We start from the raw sequence: 15958 nt of genomic DNA on the forward strand, positions 1-15958 counted from the left end.
TCACATGGAAAAAGTGAAATTTTAGCTATTTTAAGAAATTCCCAACGCCCGTTTTTCATAGACAATGAATGGCAGCCAGACGCCTATGACGCCCGTGACGCTTTCAGTGTGAACGCAGGGTTAGGCTGCTGCCCCCAGCCACCTGTATGGAGCTGAAATAATGAATAGATGGATGTGTTTTAAATGTCTTGTTATAAAGCCTTCTGGAGTTGATTTTTGTTAATGTTTCTTTTTATTTCTTGTCCTAGTTTTAAATGATTCACTGGGAGTGTTTTGGGGTTTTCAGGGTGAGGATCTCCATGAGCTTCGTCGGCACATCTATGGAGACACAGTGGACTTCTACACAGTCAAACGACTCGTCCAGAAAGTTTTCCCTGCATGCAAATGTAAACAAATACACCAGAAACAACAGGAACTTTGGGAGGTAAATCTTTTTTATCTGTCTGAGTTCCAAGCTGTTCCAAAATGTCCTATACTCTTAAAAAGCCTTGATCTGTTGTATTTCCAGGATGTTGAAGACGCTGAGATGTTGGAAGCCGTTGATGTCTGTGATCAGGAGAGCAAATTCAACTGTGGTTCTCAGCAAAACGTTCTGCATGAACCTTCTGATGCACAGGTGATTGAAAGGGAAAGTCTTAATCTTGATAAAAGTCAGTGAAATGCAGATATGACTGCAGCAAAAGAGCAAAGTTTATCAATATATACAGCATGGTACGACTCGGCCTGCAATATACACTGCAAAAACTCAAAATCTTACCAGGAATATTTGTCTTATTTTTAGTTAAAATGTCTCATTTTTAGTCAAAAAATCTCATTCCACTTAAAACAAGAGTCATTACCTGAAAAATAACTTATTTGACCATTTTGACCTGTTTCAAGTAAATTTTCACTTGAAATAAGCTAAAATCTGCCAGTGGGACAAGATTTATCTTCTCATTACAAGCAAAAAAAATCTTGTTCCACTGGCAGATTTTTCTACTTATTTTAAGTGAAAATCTACTTGAATCAGGTGAAAATTGTTGTTTTTTTTCCAGTGATGAGTATTGTTTTAAGTGTAATGACATTTTTCGACTAGAAATAAGACAAATATTCTTGTTAAGATTTTGAGTTTTTGCAGTGTAATAACATCAATAGCTGAGTCATTGAGCAAAAATGGGCAGAAGATCTTCTATTTGTCTTTAGATGTTTGAGAAAAATTAGATTATAAAATATTATTCCTCCTATTCCAACTTACTCTGATCTACGAGTGTGCACATTGTTCAGTTCTCTCTAAAGGGAAGGAGTACTTAAGACTAAATATATGTTTACTGCAAGATGTCAGATCCTGATTCAGCCAGGCAATCCTCTCAAGAGGATGGACGTGAAGACGAGGAGAAGAAAGAAGAGGGCGAGAGGAATGGAGACGTGACAGTTAAGGACAAAGAAGCTGATTGTCAGAAAAGCCCAAAAGTGGAGACTTATTATTGGCCGAAGGAGCGAGTGTGTCACTCTCATGAAAGAGCGATTCCCATCGAAGAGAATATGCAGGGTCTGGATATCACAGAAGAAGGTGAGTACATTTGTTTGGAGCCCACATCATGGATCCATTCGTACACAGAAAACACAAATATTTTAAGAACTGTCTTGGGTATTGACGGACGGGGACTTTGATTTTAACCGTTGTACTGTCTTTGGGTCAAAATGACCCAATTCTTTTATCCTTCTTTCCTCCTGCCATGCTCTCTCCTTCCTTCTTCCTTTCCTCTGTTCCTCCTTTTTTACCCTCCTTTGCTCCTTTTTCTTCCTACCTCCCTTTTGTCATTCGTTCCTTTATTACCTTTTTTGCTTTTCCTTCCTTCTTTCCTTATTTTCTCCATTCCTTCCTTCTTCCCTTCTTTCCTTTTCTCCCTTCTTTCCTTCCTTTCTCCCTTCCTTCCATCTTTTCTGCCTTCCTTACTCCCTTTGCTACTTCCTTCCTTCTTTCCTTCTTTTCTCCTTCCTCCCTTCCTTCCTTACTCCCTTTCCTACTTCCTTCCTTCTTTTCTCCTTTCTCCCTTCCTTCCATCTTTTCTCCCTTCCTTACTCCCTTTCCTACTTACTTCCTTTTTTCCTTCTTTTCCCCTTTCTTCCTTCCTTCCATTCCTCCCTTCCATCTTTTCTCCCTTCCTTACTCCCTTTCCTACTTCCTTCCTTCTTTCCTCCTTTCTTCCTTACTTCCTTCTTTCCTTCCTTCCATCTTTTCTCCCTTCCTTACTCCCTTTCCTACTTCCTTCCTTCTTTCCTACTTTCTTCCTTATTTCCTTCTTTCCTCCCTTCCATCTTTTCTCCCTTCCTTACTCCCTTTCCTACTTCCTTCCTTCTTTCTTCCTTCCTTCCTTATTTCCTTCTTTCCTTCCTTCCATATTTTCTCCCTTCACCCTCCCTTGACCCAAAGACAGCACAAGGGTTAAACATTGTTCAAAGCCAACCTGCTAAAATCCAATTGGTTTGAAAAGAACATAAAATAATCAGAGTTGTGTTTGTGTGTTCAGGTGTAGAGACGCTGCTGTGCTACCTGGAGCTGCACCCGCAGCGCTTCGTGGAGCTTCTCCACCCGACCCTGTCCGTGTGTAAAGTCAGCTGCTACGACGGACCGAAACAGCTGCAGAAAATCACTAAACTGTGAGAATTGCTTGTCTGTGTTGTATTGTGTTCACATTTTCTTTCAGTCCTTGGATAATCTCAATTAGTATGAATGTTTATTTAAAAAAAAAAAAAGACAAAAAAAAACTTTTTGGGACGGGTGTAGCTGGAAAAACGATTGCTTTGCTTCATTCTTCCCCACCAGTTGCGCTCCGATTGCGGTGGTGTTGGCCAGGATGAGGATGGCGGGGGAACAGGTGGAGCGGTGCAGTCAGGTGGAGTTTGACGTCGTGGAGGTGGCGGACACGATGGGATGGCAGCTTCCTCTCGTGAAGAGAGGACTCAGACAGCTGCAGTGGAGCACGGATAGAGGTTTGTTGATGAGACTCTGACAGTTTGCACAAACCGTCCTCTTTTTTCTTTTTCACTTAAAGGGGACCTATTATGAAAAACATGTTTTTTCTTGCTTTAACATATATAAAGTGGTCTCCCCTCAGCCTGCCAACTCAGAGAAGGAGGAAAGCAACCAAATTCTGCAGTGTCTGTACAGCCGCCCGGATGAGCCGTCCAGTGTGATGTGGATCTACGAGCCAATAAGATTCTGCTCTCTTTCGTTACGTAACCAAAATGCAATTTGCATTGGTCGGCCTCCGATGCGTGAAACCAGGCCCACAACTAACTCTGGCCGGAACAACAACTAACTCCACCGGCCGGAGCTTCTGCCATTTTTCGTATCGGTGTATCGTGTCATTAAGGCAGCCAATCAGCACAGAGCCTCATTATCATAGCCCCGCCCACTCAGAATCCTGCATAGATAATGAGGTTAGAGAATGGGAAGATAAAGACATGGTTTAGAGGCTGAATGTCTAATTTATTTAGAGAAAACAATCAAAAGCTTGTTTTTAAGACATTCAAGGCCTGTTTAAAATAGGTATTATATGCCATAATAGGTCCCCTTTAATGTATTGCTTTAAAATATTTTCAGACCAGAAGGGTCGATTTTTCTATCAAGGTAAAGTCTTTAACCTGATTTTAGTCTTGTTAATATACTCTTATCCCTTGCTCTTGGATGCTTTCAGCCCACATCCAGCTATGAGACTTTGTTGCACATGATCCCAAAGCTTTTGTTTCTCTGAAGCAGTTGTGTCTTAACGTTTCAGGCGGACGAAGTGGCATCCTTGTTGAATTCTCCTCCCCTTCTTTCTACTTCCGTTCCTGCGGTGACCTGAGTGATGAGGAGATGGACAGAGTTTGTCAGTTCCTCAATAACAGAGTGCAGGAACAAGAGAGAACTCGGCTGTATCAGCTCACAGCTTGCTTTAAGGCCTTTAAGAGGTAAAGTCAGTGGTTCTTTTTTTTTAAGTAGCCATCAAATGTGTCTCATACCGGTATTAAGGTGGTGGATATTGCAACTTTATTCTGCTAAAGGATGAAAGATCATTTGTGGGAGTAGATCAAGCTTGTGGGTGCAGGTGGTTAGATTTTAACATACTTTTTCTTGCAGGTTGCTCTTTGCATGAATTCACATCCTGAATCATTCAAAGGACTTTAATTATTCAAAATTACTTTTTTTCTGTGGGTTTCGTGGTTGAATTTATTCCACAAGGAGATCTAGTGGCGTATGGGAGGTCGAGGAGAGTTATGTAATGTTCTATCTAGAGCAGGGGTCGGCAACCCAAAATGTTGAAAGAGCCATATTGGACCATAAACACGAAAAACAAACATGTCTGGAGCCGCAAAAAATGTAAAGCCTTAGAATGAAGGCAACACATGCTGCATGTATCTATATTAGTTAGAACTGGGGGAAGATTTTTTTTTTCATTATGCACTTCGAGAAAAAAGTCGAAATGTCGAGAGAAAAGTCGAAATTTCAAGATCAATGTTGAAGTCCAATCTCAAGAAAAGTCAAAATTTCGAGAAAAAAGTCGAAATGTCGAGATTAAAAATGAAAGGAAAAAGGAAGAAAAAAAGGGGAAAAAAAAGAGAAAAAAAAGGAAAAAAAGGTCAAACATTCCCGAAAAAGCTCCAGGGAGCCACCATGGCGGCGCTAAAGAGCCAAAAGCTAAAGAGGGCTCTAGAGCCGCGGGTTGCCGACCCCCGTTCTAGATCAATATTAGGGATTAAATGGTAATTTGGGCACTCACTAAATGTAATGTACACAAAATATGGACAAAAGTATTTGGCCACACCTGGAAATGATTGAATTTAGGTGTTTCAGTCAAACCCATTGACCCGGGTGTTTTCGAATCAAGTACTTAGTTACGCACAGTCTCGTTTTGTGATACAAAATGGATGGTGAAAATAGCTGAACCAACATTGCCACAGTAACGGTAACATTGTAACGTAGAATATTTTGAGTGGCAGTTAATGTGTTGTTGCCTTGGTTACAGAGACACTCTTCTTATGCCGGTTAGTTAGATGAAGTGTGCTTGTTATTAAAGTGAATATTACGGATCAAGCCGACCCTCCATCATTTTACACTGAGGAAGACGATGATTTCAAGCGCGGTGCTATGACAGGAAGCTGCATTTGCACGGCGGATCGTGAAATTTAATTCCCGGCAGATGTTCCACGGCCAACTGGGAGGAATATTATTAGAAACTATAAGAACAGAAACTCAGCTGCAGAAAACCAGGGGGGTAAAAGACTGATAACGAGGATTGCGTATAGAAGCTGACAAGGATTTCTGACTTTGTGGAAACATTCTGTCTATTCCAGCGTGACTGTGCACAAAGTAAGGGCTATGTGGACCTGGTTTGATGAGTTTGGTTTGGAAGAACTTGACATGCAGACACCAATCCCCCATAAAGGAACCTCTGGCATAAACTGGAAGAGAGGCTGCGTGTGAAATCCCATCCTTCCCCCCTAATGAGTATGCAAAATGAGTATGCAAGATTTTTTAGTGCGTCCGAAACATTAGAACGTACTCAATAGTATGCGCTATCCATACTCATTCTGGAGAAATGTATTAGTGTGGATTGATGGACACTAGCTAAGCAGAAACTTCCCACAATGCAATGCAGTGGTGTTTGGTTGCTAAGTTTATAGTTTATAGTTTTATTTGGATCCCCATTAGCTGCAGCAGAACTGCAGCTTTTCTTCCTGGGGTCCGACACATAATAATAATAATAATAATAATAATAATAATAATAATAATAATAATAATAATAATAATAATAATAATAATAAGCTTTATTTGTATAGCACCTTTCCAAACACAGTTACAAGGTGCTTTTACAAAGCAGAATTAAAAGGCAGAATCCAATAAAATGACAAAAATATAAAAACATAAGAACATAGAAATACAATAAAACATTAGAAAATAATAACATTGGATATTATAAAGTACATTATTAGATGTTAAGTAAAAGCACATTTAAAAAAGTGTGTTTTTTTTTAATTCAAGATCTTTTTATTAAAATTTTCACAAAGTAAAAAAGGTGAAATGCTGCATGTCAATTACAAATATTTTGAGTAGGCATGGGCATGTTAATCATAGCATACACCAGTGTACAAAATATAAAAAACAATTAAACAGTATGAAAAAATATAAAATAGTAACAAAAACAAACTACAGACCAAACTAAAAAAGTGTGTTTTTAAAAGAGATTTAAAAATGGACAGAGATGTGGCTCGCCTGATCTCCTCCGGCAGGTCATTCCAGAGCGACGGGGCCCTGATAGCAAAGGCCCGGTCGCCCTTAGTTTTTAGTCGAGATCTAGGAATCTCTAATAGGGACCCGCCGGAGGATCTCAGGCTACACCTTGGCTCGTATGGGACTAAGCAGTCTTTGATGTACTCAGGGGCCAGTCCCATCCGGGCCTTAAAAGTGATCATTAAAATCTTAAAATCAATTCTAAAACGCACAGGTAGCCAGTGTAATGAAGCTAAAATCTGGGTTATGTGTACTCTTTTATTTGAATTTGTGAGGAGTCTGGCAGCAGAATTTTGGATAAGCTGAAGTCTGGAGAGATTATGTTTACTTAGGCAGGAGTAGAGTGAGTTACAGTAATCTAAACGGGATGTGATGAATGCATGAATGACAATTTCCAGGTTCTTGGGAGACAGAAAGGACCGGATTTTGGAGATTCTGCGTAGTTGAATGAAACAAGACTGGACAGTTGCTTTAACATGCTGATTAAAGTTGAGATTACTGTCGAAGATGATACCAAGATTTCTGCAGCTGGGGGTAATACTGGTGGAGAATAAACCAAGTTGTGGTGAGATGTGACTGTGTGTGGTGTCTGGGCCTATGATAATGACTTCGGATTTGTCCGGGTTCAATTGAAGGAAGTTATTAGACAGCCAGGTTTGTACTTCATTTAGGCATACTTTGAGAGTGTGTAGTTGATGGTTGATGGTAGGGTCGAAAGAGAAAAAAAGCTGTGTGTCATCTGCGTAAAAATGGAAACTAATATTGTGTCTGCGGATTATGTGACCTAGAGGTAACATGTAGAGTGAGAAGAGCAGCGGGCCAAGGACTGACCCCTGAGGTACTCCACAAGACAGAGATGCTGTGGAAGATCTGCAGTCACCAATAGCAACATTAAAAGTCCTATTGTGGAGATATGAGTAAAACCAGTCTAAAACAATGCCAGAGATGCCAACCCACTTATTGAGACGTTCCAATAAAATCAGGTGATTTACGGTATCAAAAGCTGCAGTGAGATCTAAAAAGGATTAAAATAGATGAATGGCCAGTCAGCTGCTAAAAGGGGATCATTGAGCACTTTGAGGAGTGCAGTCTCTGTGCTATGGCCCGTTCTAAAGCCAGACTGGAATTTTTCAAATAGGCCATTTCCGGTCATAAATGAGATCACCTGGGGCCTCATGTACAAAGGGTGCGTACGCACAAAAACATGGCGTACGCCCTTTTCCACGCAAACGTTAAGATGTTTCAAGAGTGAAATGACCGTGGAAATGTGCGGTGCCCGACGCCAACTTCATGGCTGGCGTACGCACGTTTCCACAGCTATTGGTCCGTTGGCGACACTTAGTGGTGATGCTGGGAAACTGTTAATAATGTGAAAACAATTACCTCTCAGAGTGATGTGCACATCAGAGACACACTGAAGAACAATTAACACATTCAACTGTCTGCAATTACACGAGTGGATATTAAAGCATGCGCAAAGTGGTGCAGAAATACCGTTAACAACAATGGCAGCTTTGGCAGTGTTAGAAGAAAGCGCCAATGGCGCAGTAAGAAGAGAAAGAATATTTAGCTGGTTTTCCTAATGTAATCGGAGCTATCGACTGCACACACATTGCTATAAAAGCACCATCACTGGATGAATATGTGTACGTTAACACGAAGCATTTTCATTACATTAATGTACAGATTATATGATTAATTTATGTTATTTGTGAAGTTATTTCTTGGAAAAAGGGGAAGATCAGATAAAATTCTTCTTCTTTCTGCTTGCTTTTCATACACTAGTTAAGAACATTTGTATTGAATTATTTTATTTTTTTGAATGAAATAAAGAATATTAAAAAAAAAAATAAAAAAATATGTCACAGGTGTCAAAGTGAATCCCAGAAGGGCCGGTGTCCTGCATGTTTTAGATGTTCCACTGCTTTAACACACCTGATTCTAATTAATGATCATCACCAGCTTGTCATCAAAGTCTGGATAGTTGTGTTGATGACACAGCTCCTTGTATCACGGTGCAATTAAACAGGGACACCCGCCCTCGAGGGCCTATTTAAATACATTTGCATATTTAAATGGGGGCGTGGACAGGGAGGAGTCTGGTACTCCTACATGTGCGCTCAATTCCACGTTGATTGGGATGTACAAAGGAAATGTGCTTGGATTCATGCCTACGCACAGTTTCATACATCTGGATTTTTTTGTGCGTAGAACGTTTTCTGGATTTAAGCGTACGCCATGTTTCAGTAGGAAATCCACGCAAGTCTTTGTACATGAGGCCCCTGTTCTGCAACAATTTTTTCTAAAACCTTGGCCAGGAATGGAAGTTTGGAAATGGGACGAAAGTTGTTCAGGACATGAACAAAAAATTAAAAGCAAACCTAAAGAGGTAGTAAAGAAAAAGAAAATAAAAAGAAAAAAGTAAAAAAAGGAAATTCTATCACAAAATATACACTAGATTTCTCTTGGAAGTGGAAGTGACGTGTGCGCTCTTAATAGTACATCCGAATTAATGCACACTACTGATATCTACTCAAAAGTGTGCTGAATTTAAGTATACTTTTTAGTATATACTGTTTAGTATGGCATTTCAGACGCACCGAGAGTCTCTGAACCAATGCCTGATGTCATAAATGCTTGAGAACGAATGAACAAAAACACTACAAAACATTGTAGAAAGTCTTCCAAGAAGAGTGGGAGCTGTTGTAACTTCAAAACAGGGACAAACCCCATATCTAAGTATTTGTATTAATATAAAAGGGCAGTACAGTCCTCTTGTCCGGCTGCTGGTGTTAAAGTTTGTGTTTTGTGTTCCAGTGTTGCCTTCCAGAATGTGACCTCATGTGTGGATGAACTGGACGGGAGTCGCAGCGTGAAGCTGAAAGAGCTGCTCTCTGAATACTTCGATAAGAGGCGGGACAAAGACCTCACACTCAAACCCTTGCAACTGGAAGAGCTTGACAATTATAAGGTAAAACTGGCATTTTTGGACATCTTTAACTATTGCGGCTTATATTTTTATATATATATACATTTATGTGTCTTTGTGTGTGATTGGTAGCTGTTGGACTGGGAGACTCAGATCAGATCTGACATCAGAAGTTTTCTCTCCACCCGAAGTGATGAGAAGTTTTCTGGAAGAGCAGTCGCTAGAATCTTGCACGGCATAGGTGAGCAAACACACACACCATACGGTATAACGGAGCTGTAAAAGCACTGAAGCCAGTCTTTTTTTGAGGATCCAGTGGTATCTGTTGAATATTTCCCGTGTATAGAGCATTTTACAGACGTCAGACACATGTTCTACAAAATAACTGAATCTCTAGACCTCTAGAGGCCACTAGAGATCAACTTCAGAAACATTTTGTGTTTAGTTACTCTGAGATCATATTGGTTCTCAATGTGTAGATTTAACATTTTGACAATCACTTTTACTTTTTATTTTTCATATACAGGACTGTCTCAGAAAATTAGAATATTGTGATTTTCTGTAATGCAATTACAAAAACAAAAATGTCATACATTCTGGATTCATTACAAATCAACTGAAATATTGCAAGCCTTTTATTTTTTTAATATTGCTGATCATGGCTTACAGTTTAAGAAAACTCAAATATCCTATCTCAAAAAATTAGAATATTCTGGGAATCTTAATCTTAAACTGTAAGCCATAATCAGCAATATTAAAATAATAAAAGGCTTGCAATATTTCAGTTGATTTGTAATGAATCCAGAATGTATGACATTTTTGTTTTTTTAATTGCATTACAGAAAATAAAAAACTTTATCACAATATTCTAATTTTCTGAGACAGTCCTGTACATCAGTGAATTATGAAAAGCATTGCATCTTAAACATGGTAATTTTTTTCCCTTCAGTTTGATCTTGTCTGACACAATCACGTGCACTGATCTTTTCAATTCACTCACTGAATAGTTGTAAATAGTTTTTAAAGGTGTGTTACTGTTAACAGATCATATCCAAGCAGAACTATTGTCTACTCCAACTCTCTAGTTTAAAAGTCCTCCCCTCTCACATTCACAGTTATTATTTTTATTACCAATGTATTACTTCTTGCTGAGTAGGTTTATTGCCCAGAAAACAGGTGTGTTGTTGCCACGGTAGCACGGCACTGTGATTAGCAATCCAATATAGACGTATGGCTCTTATCTATTGGCAGATGTTTTGTGTGCAAAGTTCTGATGCTGGTCTATAAAGCTCTGAATGTTCAGGACCAAAGACCCAGTATGAACCTTCAGACCCCTCAGGTCGTCTGGATCTGGTTTTTTATCAGTTCCTATAGTCAGAACCAGACATGGAGAAGCTGCGTTCAGCTTCTATGCCCCACATGTCTGGAACAAACTCCCAGAAACCTCAGATCAGCTGAAGACTCACCAGGTTGAAGACTCACCTGTTCTCAGCTGCATCTGAATAAAGCTCCAAATCTGCAGCTCCAAAACTTCATCATATTTAAACTACTGATTTGATCTATGGTTCTTTTTTTGATTACATTTTAAATCATGCTTTTTTATTTTTATGCAATGTTTTAATATCTCTTGTTAAGCACTTTGAATCACTTTGTTGTTTAATTGTAAAGAAATAAACTTGCCTTGTGGAGCATTTGAAAGTTTTGAGTTAGAACTGAGTACAGGACTGTCTCAGAAAATTAAAATATTTTGATAAAGTTCTTTATTTTCTGTAATGCAATTTAAAAAAACAAATGTTATACATTTTGGATTCATTACAAATCAACTGAAATATTGCAAGCCTTTTATTATTTTAATATTTCTGATTAAGGCTTACAGTTTAATTATTTGAGTTTTCTTAAGCTGTAAGCCATGATCAGCAATATTAAAATAATAAAAGGCTTGCAATATTTCAGTTGATTTGTCATGAATCCAGAATGTATGACTTTTTTGCATTACAGAAAAAAAAGTACTTTATCACAATATTCTAATTTTCTGAGACAGTCCTGTATATGATTGCAGTCAAATGGTAATTTAATGGTCAATGGTTAATTTAAAGTCACTTTAGTTTGTCTGTAGGGATCCCGTTTAGACTTTCCCAAGTCAATGTTCCAGGAACAAATGGTAAAACAGGTCGCGCACATCCAATATCTCAACAGGTGCTGGTCCCAAAACATAGATGCAGGAAAAAACAAGAGAGGAGACCGCACACTTTTGCTCCCTAGTGCAGATTTATTTAGCACATCAAACGTTGTAACGTTTCAAGCGCATTTTGCTCTTCTTCAGTCTGAAGAAGAGCAAAATGCGCTCGAAACGTTATGACGTTTGATACTCCAACACACCTGTGTTGAAGCAAAGAAACATCTGAAACACAAAACCTGTACTGACATCCTCAAGTGAAAAGACGTTTTTGAGTTGAAGGTTTACACTTCTCATTATTTTATAATAAACCTAGGATTGTTTTTATCTTTGAAACAGGCATATTTTGTTTTGTATTTACTTCTAATTGTTACACTACATATTTTATAGCTTGTTTTTATGACTCATCAGCCAAAGGGAAAACACAGAAACTAACTTTTCTCCTTTTTTTTCCCCGTGCAACAAGCTAAAGTGTATTCATCAATTTTGGATGTTAAATGAAAGGAATCTGTGTTGCAGGCAGTCCGTGTTATCCTCCTCAAATATACGGCAGAGACAGACGTTACTGGAGGAAATACATCCAGTTTGACTTCAACGAACTCATCAGACTGGCAACTCAGGAAATCATTCGCTTCAAGTGATCCGTCCAAACCGTGCACACATACTAAACAATCCACCCACAATAATCTGTGTGCACAGCTCGCACACAAAACAGGCTCTTCAAATGTTTGCTTTTGTCATAGCAGTCCATGTGAGGTTTCATTTTGTTTTATACATTTTTGTCAATTGTATGTCGACCCCAATTCAATAAAAACGTATATTTTTCTAATTTAACCTTTTTAAAAAGTGGCATTATTTTTAAAACAAGTTCTGGAACATCTGATCAGAAAAAGAGCTGGGTGATGAGTGAGAGGATATCTGAAGAATTGAGATGTGTGCTGCTGCCAATTTTTTTTAAGAATAAGGGAGACGTGCAGAGTTGTGGCAACTACAGAGAAATAAAGTTGATGAGCCGTACCAGAAGTTATGGGAAAGAGTGGAAGCTAATTATTATTATTAAGCTCGGCTAAGGAGCATTTGAGAGCAGCATTATGGTTTTCTGGGATTGGAGGGAGCTGCTTTGTATCTTCAGACCTTGAGAGCATATGATGATGATGATTTTTTTTCTATTTTTAATACTTTTATGAGTCATCTTGTTTTGATTTTAAAAGATAAAAGAGATTGGGTTGGAAGGCTACAATGACCCAGCACTCAACCCCCACAAAGAAGACGTTTGATCTGAGATAAACCTGAATGCAGAAGTAGAAAGAGAGTGAAAGCAGAGCGGGAATTATCACTCTGGCCTTCATTCATATCATTATAACTGTTGACTTAGGTAAGTTGATAAGAAAGCTAATAATGACTTGTGCTGACTGGAATTTCTTTTAATGTCGGCCAATTGTTTGGAAAAAAAAATGGCAAAGGATTACTCATGAAGTAGTTTGTAATTTTTTGGTTTTGTCATTATTAGGGCCCGAGCACTTGCAGTGCGAAGGCCCTATTGTATTTGCAGGAATTTTTATTATTATTATTATTAGGGCCCGAGCACCTTCAGTGCGAAGGCCCTATTGTATTTGCAGGAATTTTTCTTCTTATTATTATTTTTCTTCTGACAAAGTGATGGCCTTTTTGCCCCCCTTAACATGCCCAAAAAGTCACCAAATTTTGCACCCAAGTCAGGCCTGGCGAAAAATTTGATATTTAATGGTTTGCATTAATGGGCGTGGCAAAATGGCTCAACAGCGCCCCCTTGAAAACTTTGTGCCTCAAGCCCCACGATACGGTTTGACGTACATGCACGAAAATCGGTACACACCTGTATCATGGCGCAACTTAAAGAAAAGTCTCTGGACGTCATGTCGAGAAACCGAACAGGAAGTCGGCCATTTTGAATTAATCGTGTCATTTTGGCGAAATTTATGCCTTCCTTCGGCAGTTAATTCAGCCCGAACCGTAACGTTCCCCCAAGTGTGTTATACATCAAAATGTGCGTCTCCATCCTCCGACCCCACGCATTACTTTTCTCTTTCAAAAGCATTACCATGGCGACGCTAGACACCAAAAGGCGCGCCCCCCCTTCATGTGATTGGTCAATATTTGATAGTTCTCCAAAAGTCACCAAATTTTGCATGCAAGCCAGGCCTGGCGATAAATTTGATATTTCATGGCTTGCATTAATGGGCGTGGCATAACGGCTCAACAGCACCCCCTAGAATACTTTTCTCTGCCATAACTTTTGAATGGTTTGACATAGAGAGTCGTGGGTGGTGTCATGGGACTCTGTAATGAGTCCTCAAGCTTCGTTGGCCTTAATTAGCCCCGCCCCTTCTTCTGATTGGTTGTCCCGATTTTCTGCTATAACTTTGGAATGGTTTGACATAGAGAGTCGTGGGTGGTGTCATCAGATTCTTTATGGAGCCCTTGACCTTCATTGGCCTGAATTAGCCCCGCCCCTTCTTCTGATTGGTTGTCCCTTTTCTCTGCCATAACTTTTGAATGGTTTGACATAGGAAGTTGTGGGTGGTGTCATGGGACTCTGTAATGAGTCCTTAAGCTTCGTTGGCCTTAATTAGCCCCGCCCCTTCTTCTTCTGATTGGTTGTCCCGATTTTCTGCTATAACTTTTGAATGGTTTGACATAGATAGTTGTGGGTGGTGTCATCAGATTCTGTATGGAGTCCTTGACCTTCATTGGCCTGAATTAGCCCCGCCCCTTCTTCTGATTGGTTGTCCCTTTTTTCTGCTATAACTTTTGAATGGTTTGACGTAGGAAGTCGTGGGTGGTGTCATGGGACTCTGTAATGAGTCCTTAAGCTTCGTTGGCCTTAATTAGCCCCGCCCCTTCTTCTGATTGGTTGTCCCGATTTTCTGCTATAACTTTGGAATGGTTTGACATAGAGATTCGTGGTTGGTGTCATCAGATTCTGTATGGAGTCCTTGACCTTCATTGGCCTGAATTAGCCCCGCCCCTTCTTCTGATTGGTTGTCCCTTTTTTCTGCTATAAATTTTCAATGGTTTGACATAGGAAGTCGTGGGTGGTGTCATTTCTGATATGCTTATGGGGGGCGGTGGCCGTGAGTGCGAGGGCCCGTTCATCGCTGCTTGCAGCTTTAATTAGGGCCCGAGCACCTTCAGTGCGAAGGCCCTATTGTATCTGTAGGAATTTTTTTTCTTTTTCTTTTTCTTCTGACAAAAGGAAGGCCTTTTTGCCCCCCTAAACGTGCCCAAAAAGTCACCAAATTTTGCATGCAAGTCAGGCCTGCCGAAAAATTTGATATTTAATGGTTTGCATTAATGGGCGTGGCAAAATGGCTCAACAGCGCCCCCGGGAAAACTGTGTGACTCAAGCCCCACAATACGGTTTGACGTACATGCACGAAAATCGCTACACACCTGTATCAGTACACAACTTAAAGAAAAGTCTCTTAGCGACATGGCCGAAACCGAACAGGAAGTCAGCCATTTTGAATTAATCGTGTCACTTTGGCGCAATTTATGCCATTCCTTCGGCAGTTAATACGGCCCGAACCGTAACGTGCCCCCAAGTGTGTTATACATCAAAATGTGCGTCTCCATCCTGCGACAACACGCATTACTTTTCTCTTTCAAAAGCGTTACCGTGGCGACGCTAGACGCCAAAAAGCGCGCCCACTCTTCATCTGGTCTGTTCAGACCGAAAAAACTTTGCGCCTCAAGCCCCAGAATACGGTGTGACGTACATGAACGAAAATCGGTACACACCTGTATCATGTCGCAACTTAAAGAAAAGTCTCTTGGCGCCATGGCCGAAACCGAACAGGAAGTCGGCCATTTTAAACATTCTGAATTAATCGCGTAATTTTGGAGCAATATGAGCCATTCCTTCGAGAATTAATACGGCCCGAACCGTAACGTGCACCAAGGTGTGTTATACATCAAAATGTGCGTCTCCATCCTGCGACTACGCGCATTACTTTTCTCTTTCAAAAGTGTTAACGTGGCGACGCTAGACGGCAAAAAGCGCGCCCCCCTTCATCTGATTGGTCCATATTTGATAGTTCCCCAAAAGGCACCAAATTTGGCATGCCAGCCAGGCCTGGCGATAAATTTGATATTTTATGGTTTACATTAATGGGTGTGGCAAAATGGCTCAACAGCGCCCCCCGGAAAACTTTGTGCCTCAAGCCCCACAATATGGTTTGACGTACATGCATGAAAATCGGTACACACTTGCATCATGTTGCAACTTAAAGAAAAGTCTCTTGGCGCCATGGCCGAAACCGAACAGGAAGTCAGCCATTTTTAATTTATTGTGTAATTTTGGCGCAATTTATGCCATTCCTTCGACAATTAATACGGCCCGAACCGTAACGTGCACCCAGGTGTGTCATACTTCAAAATGTGCGTGTTCATCTTGCGACTACGCGCATTACTTTACTCCTTCAAAAGTGTTACCGTGGCAACGCTAGACGCGAAAAAGCGCGCGTCCCCTTCATCTGATTGGTCCATATTTGATAGTTCTCCAAAAGTAACCAAATTGTACATGCAAGCCAGGCTTGGCGATAAATTTGATATTTCA

General features: G+C 40.0%; 1 protein-coding gene across 1 annotated transcript in view; it reads left to right on the forward strand.

The window, feature by feature from the left end:
- Positions 1-12195, forward strand: part of recql4 (RecQ helicase-like 4) — a 35494-nt gene extending 23299 nt beyond the window's left edge. The window contains exons 20-28 of the mRNA XM_061742374.1: positions 287-424; positions 509-616; positions 1315-1549; positions 2511-2640; positions 2807-2973; positions 3762-3936; positions 9074-9227; positions 9318-9426; positions 11881-12195. Coding sequence (XP_061598358.1) covers positions 287-424; positions 509-616; positions 1315-1549; positions 2511-2640; positions 2807-2973; positions 3762-3936; positions 9074-9227; positions 9318-9426; positions 11881-12002 — 1338 coding nt within the window. The 3' untranslated portion in view covers positions 12003-12195. The remainder of the gene's footprint in view (positions 1-286; positions 425-508; positions 617-1314; positions 1550-2510; positions 2641-2806; positions 2974-3761; positions 3937-9073; positions 9228-9317; positions 9427-11880) is intronic.
- Positions 12196-15958: the final 3763 nt, after the last annotated feature.

The sequence above is a fragment of the Cololabis saira genome, chromosome 15, assembly GCF_033807715.1.
Source record: "Cololabis saira isolate AMF1-May2022 chromosome 15, fColSai1.1, whole genome shotgun sequence".
NCBI lineage: Eukaryota > Metazoa > Chordata > Actinopteri > Beloniformes > Belonidae > Cololabis > Cololabis saira.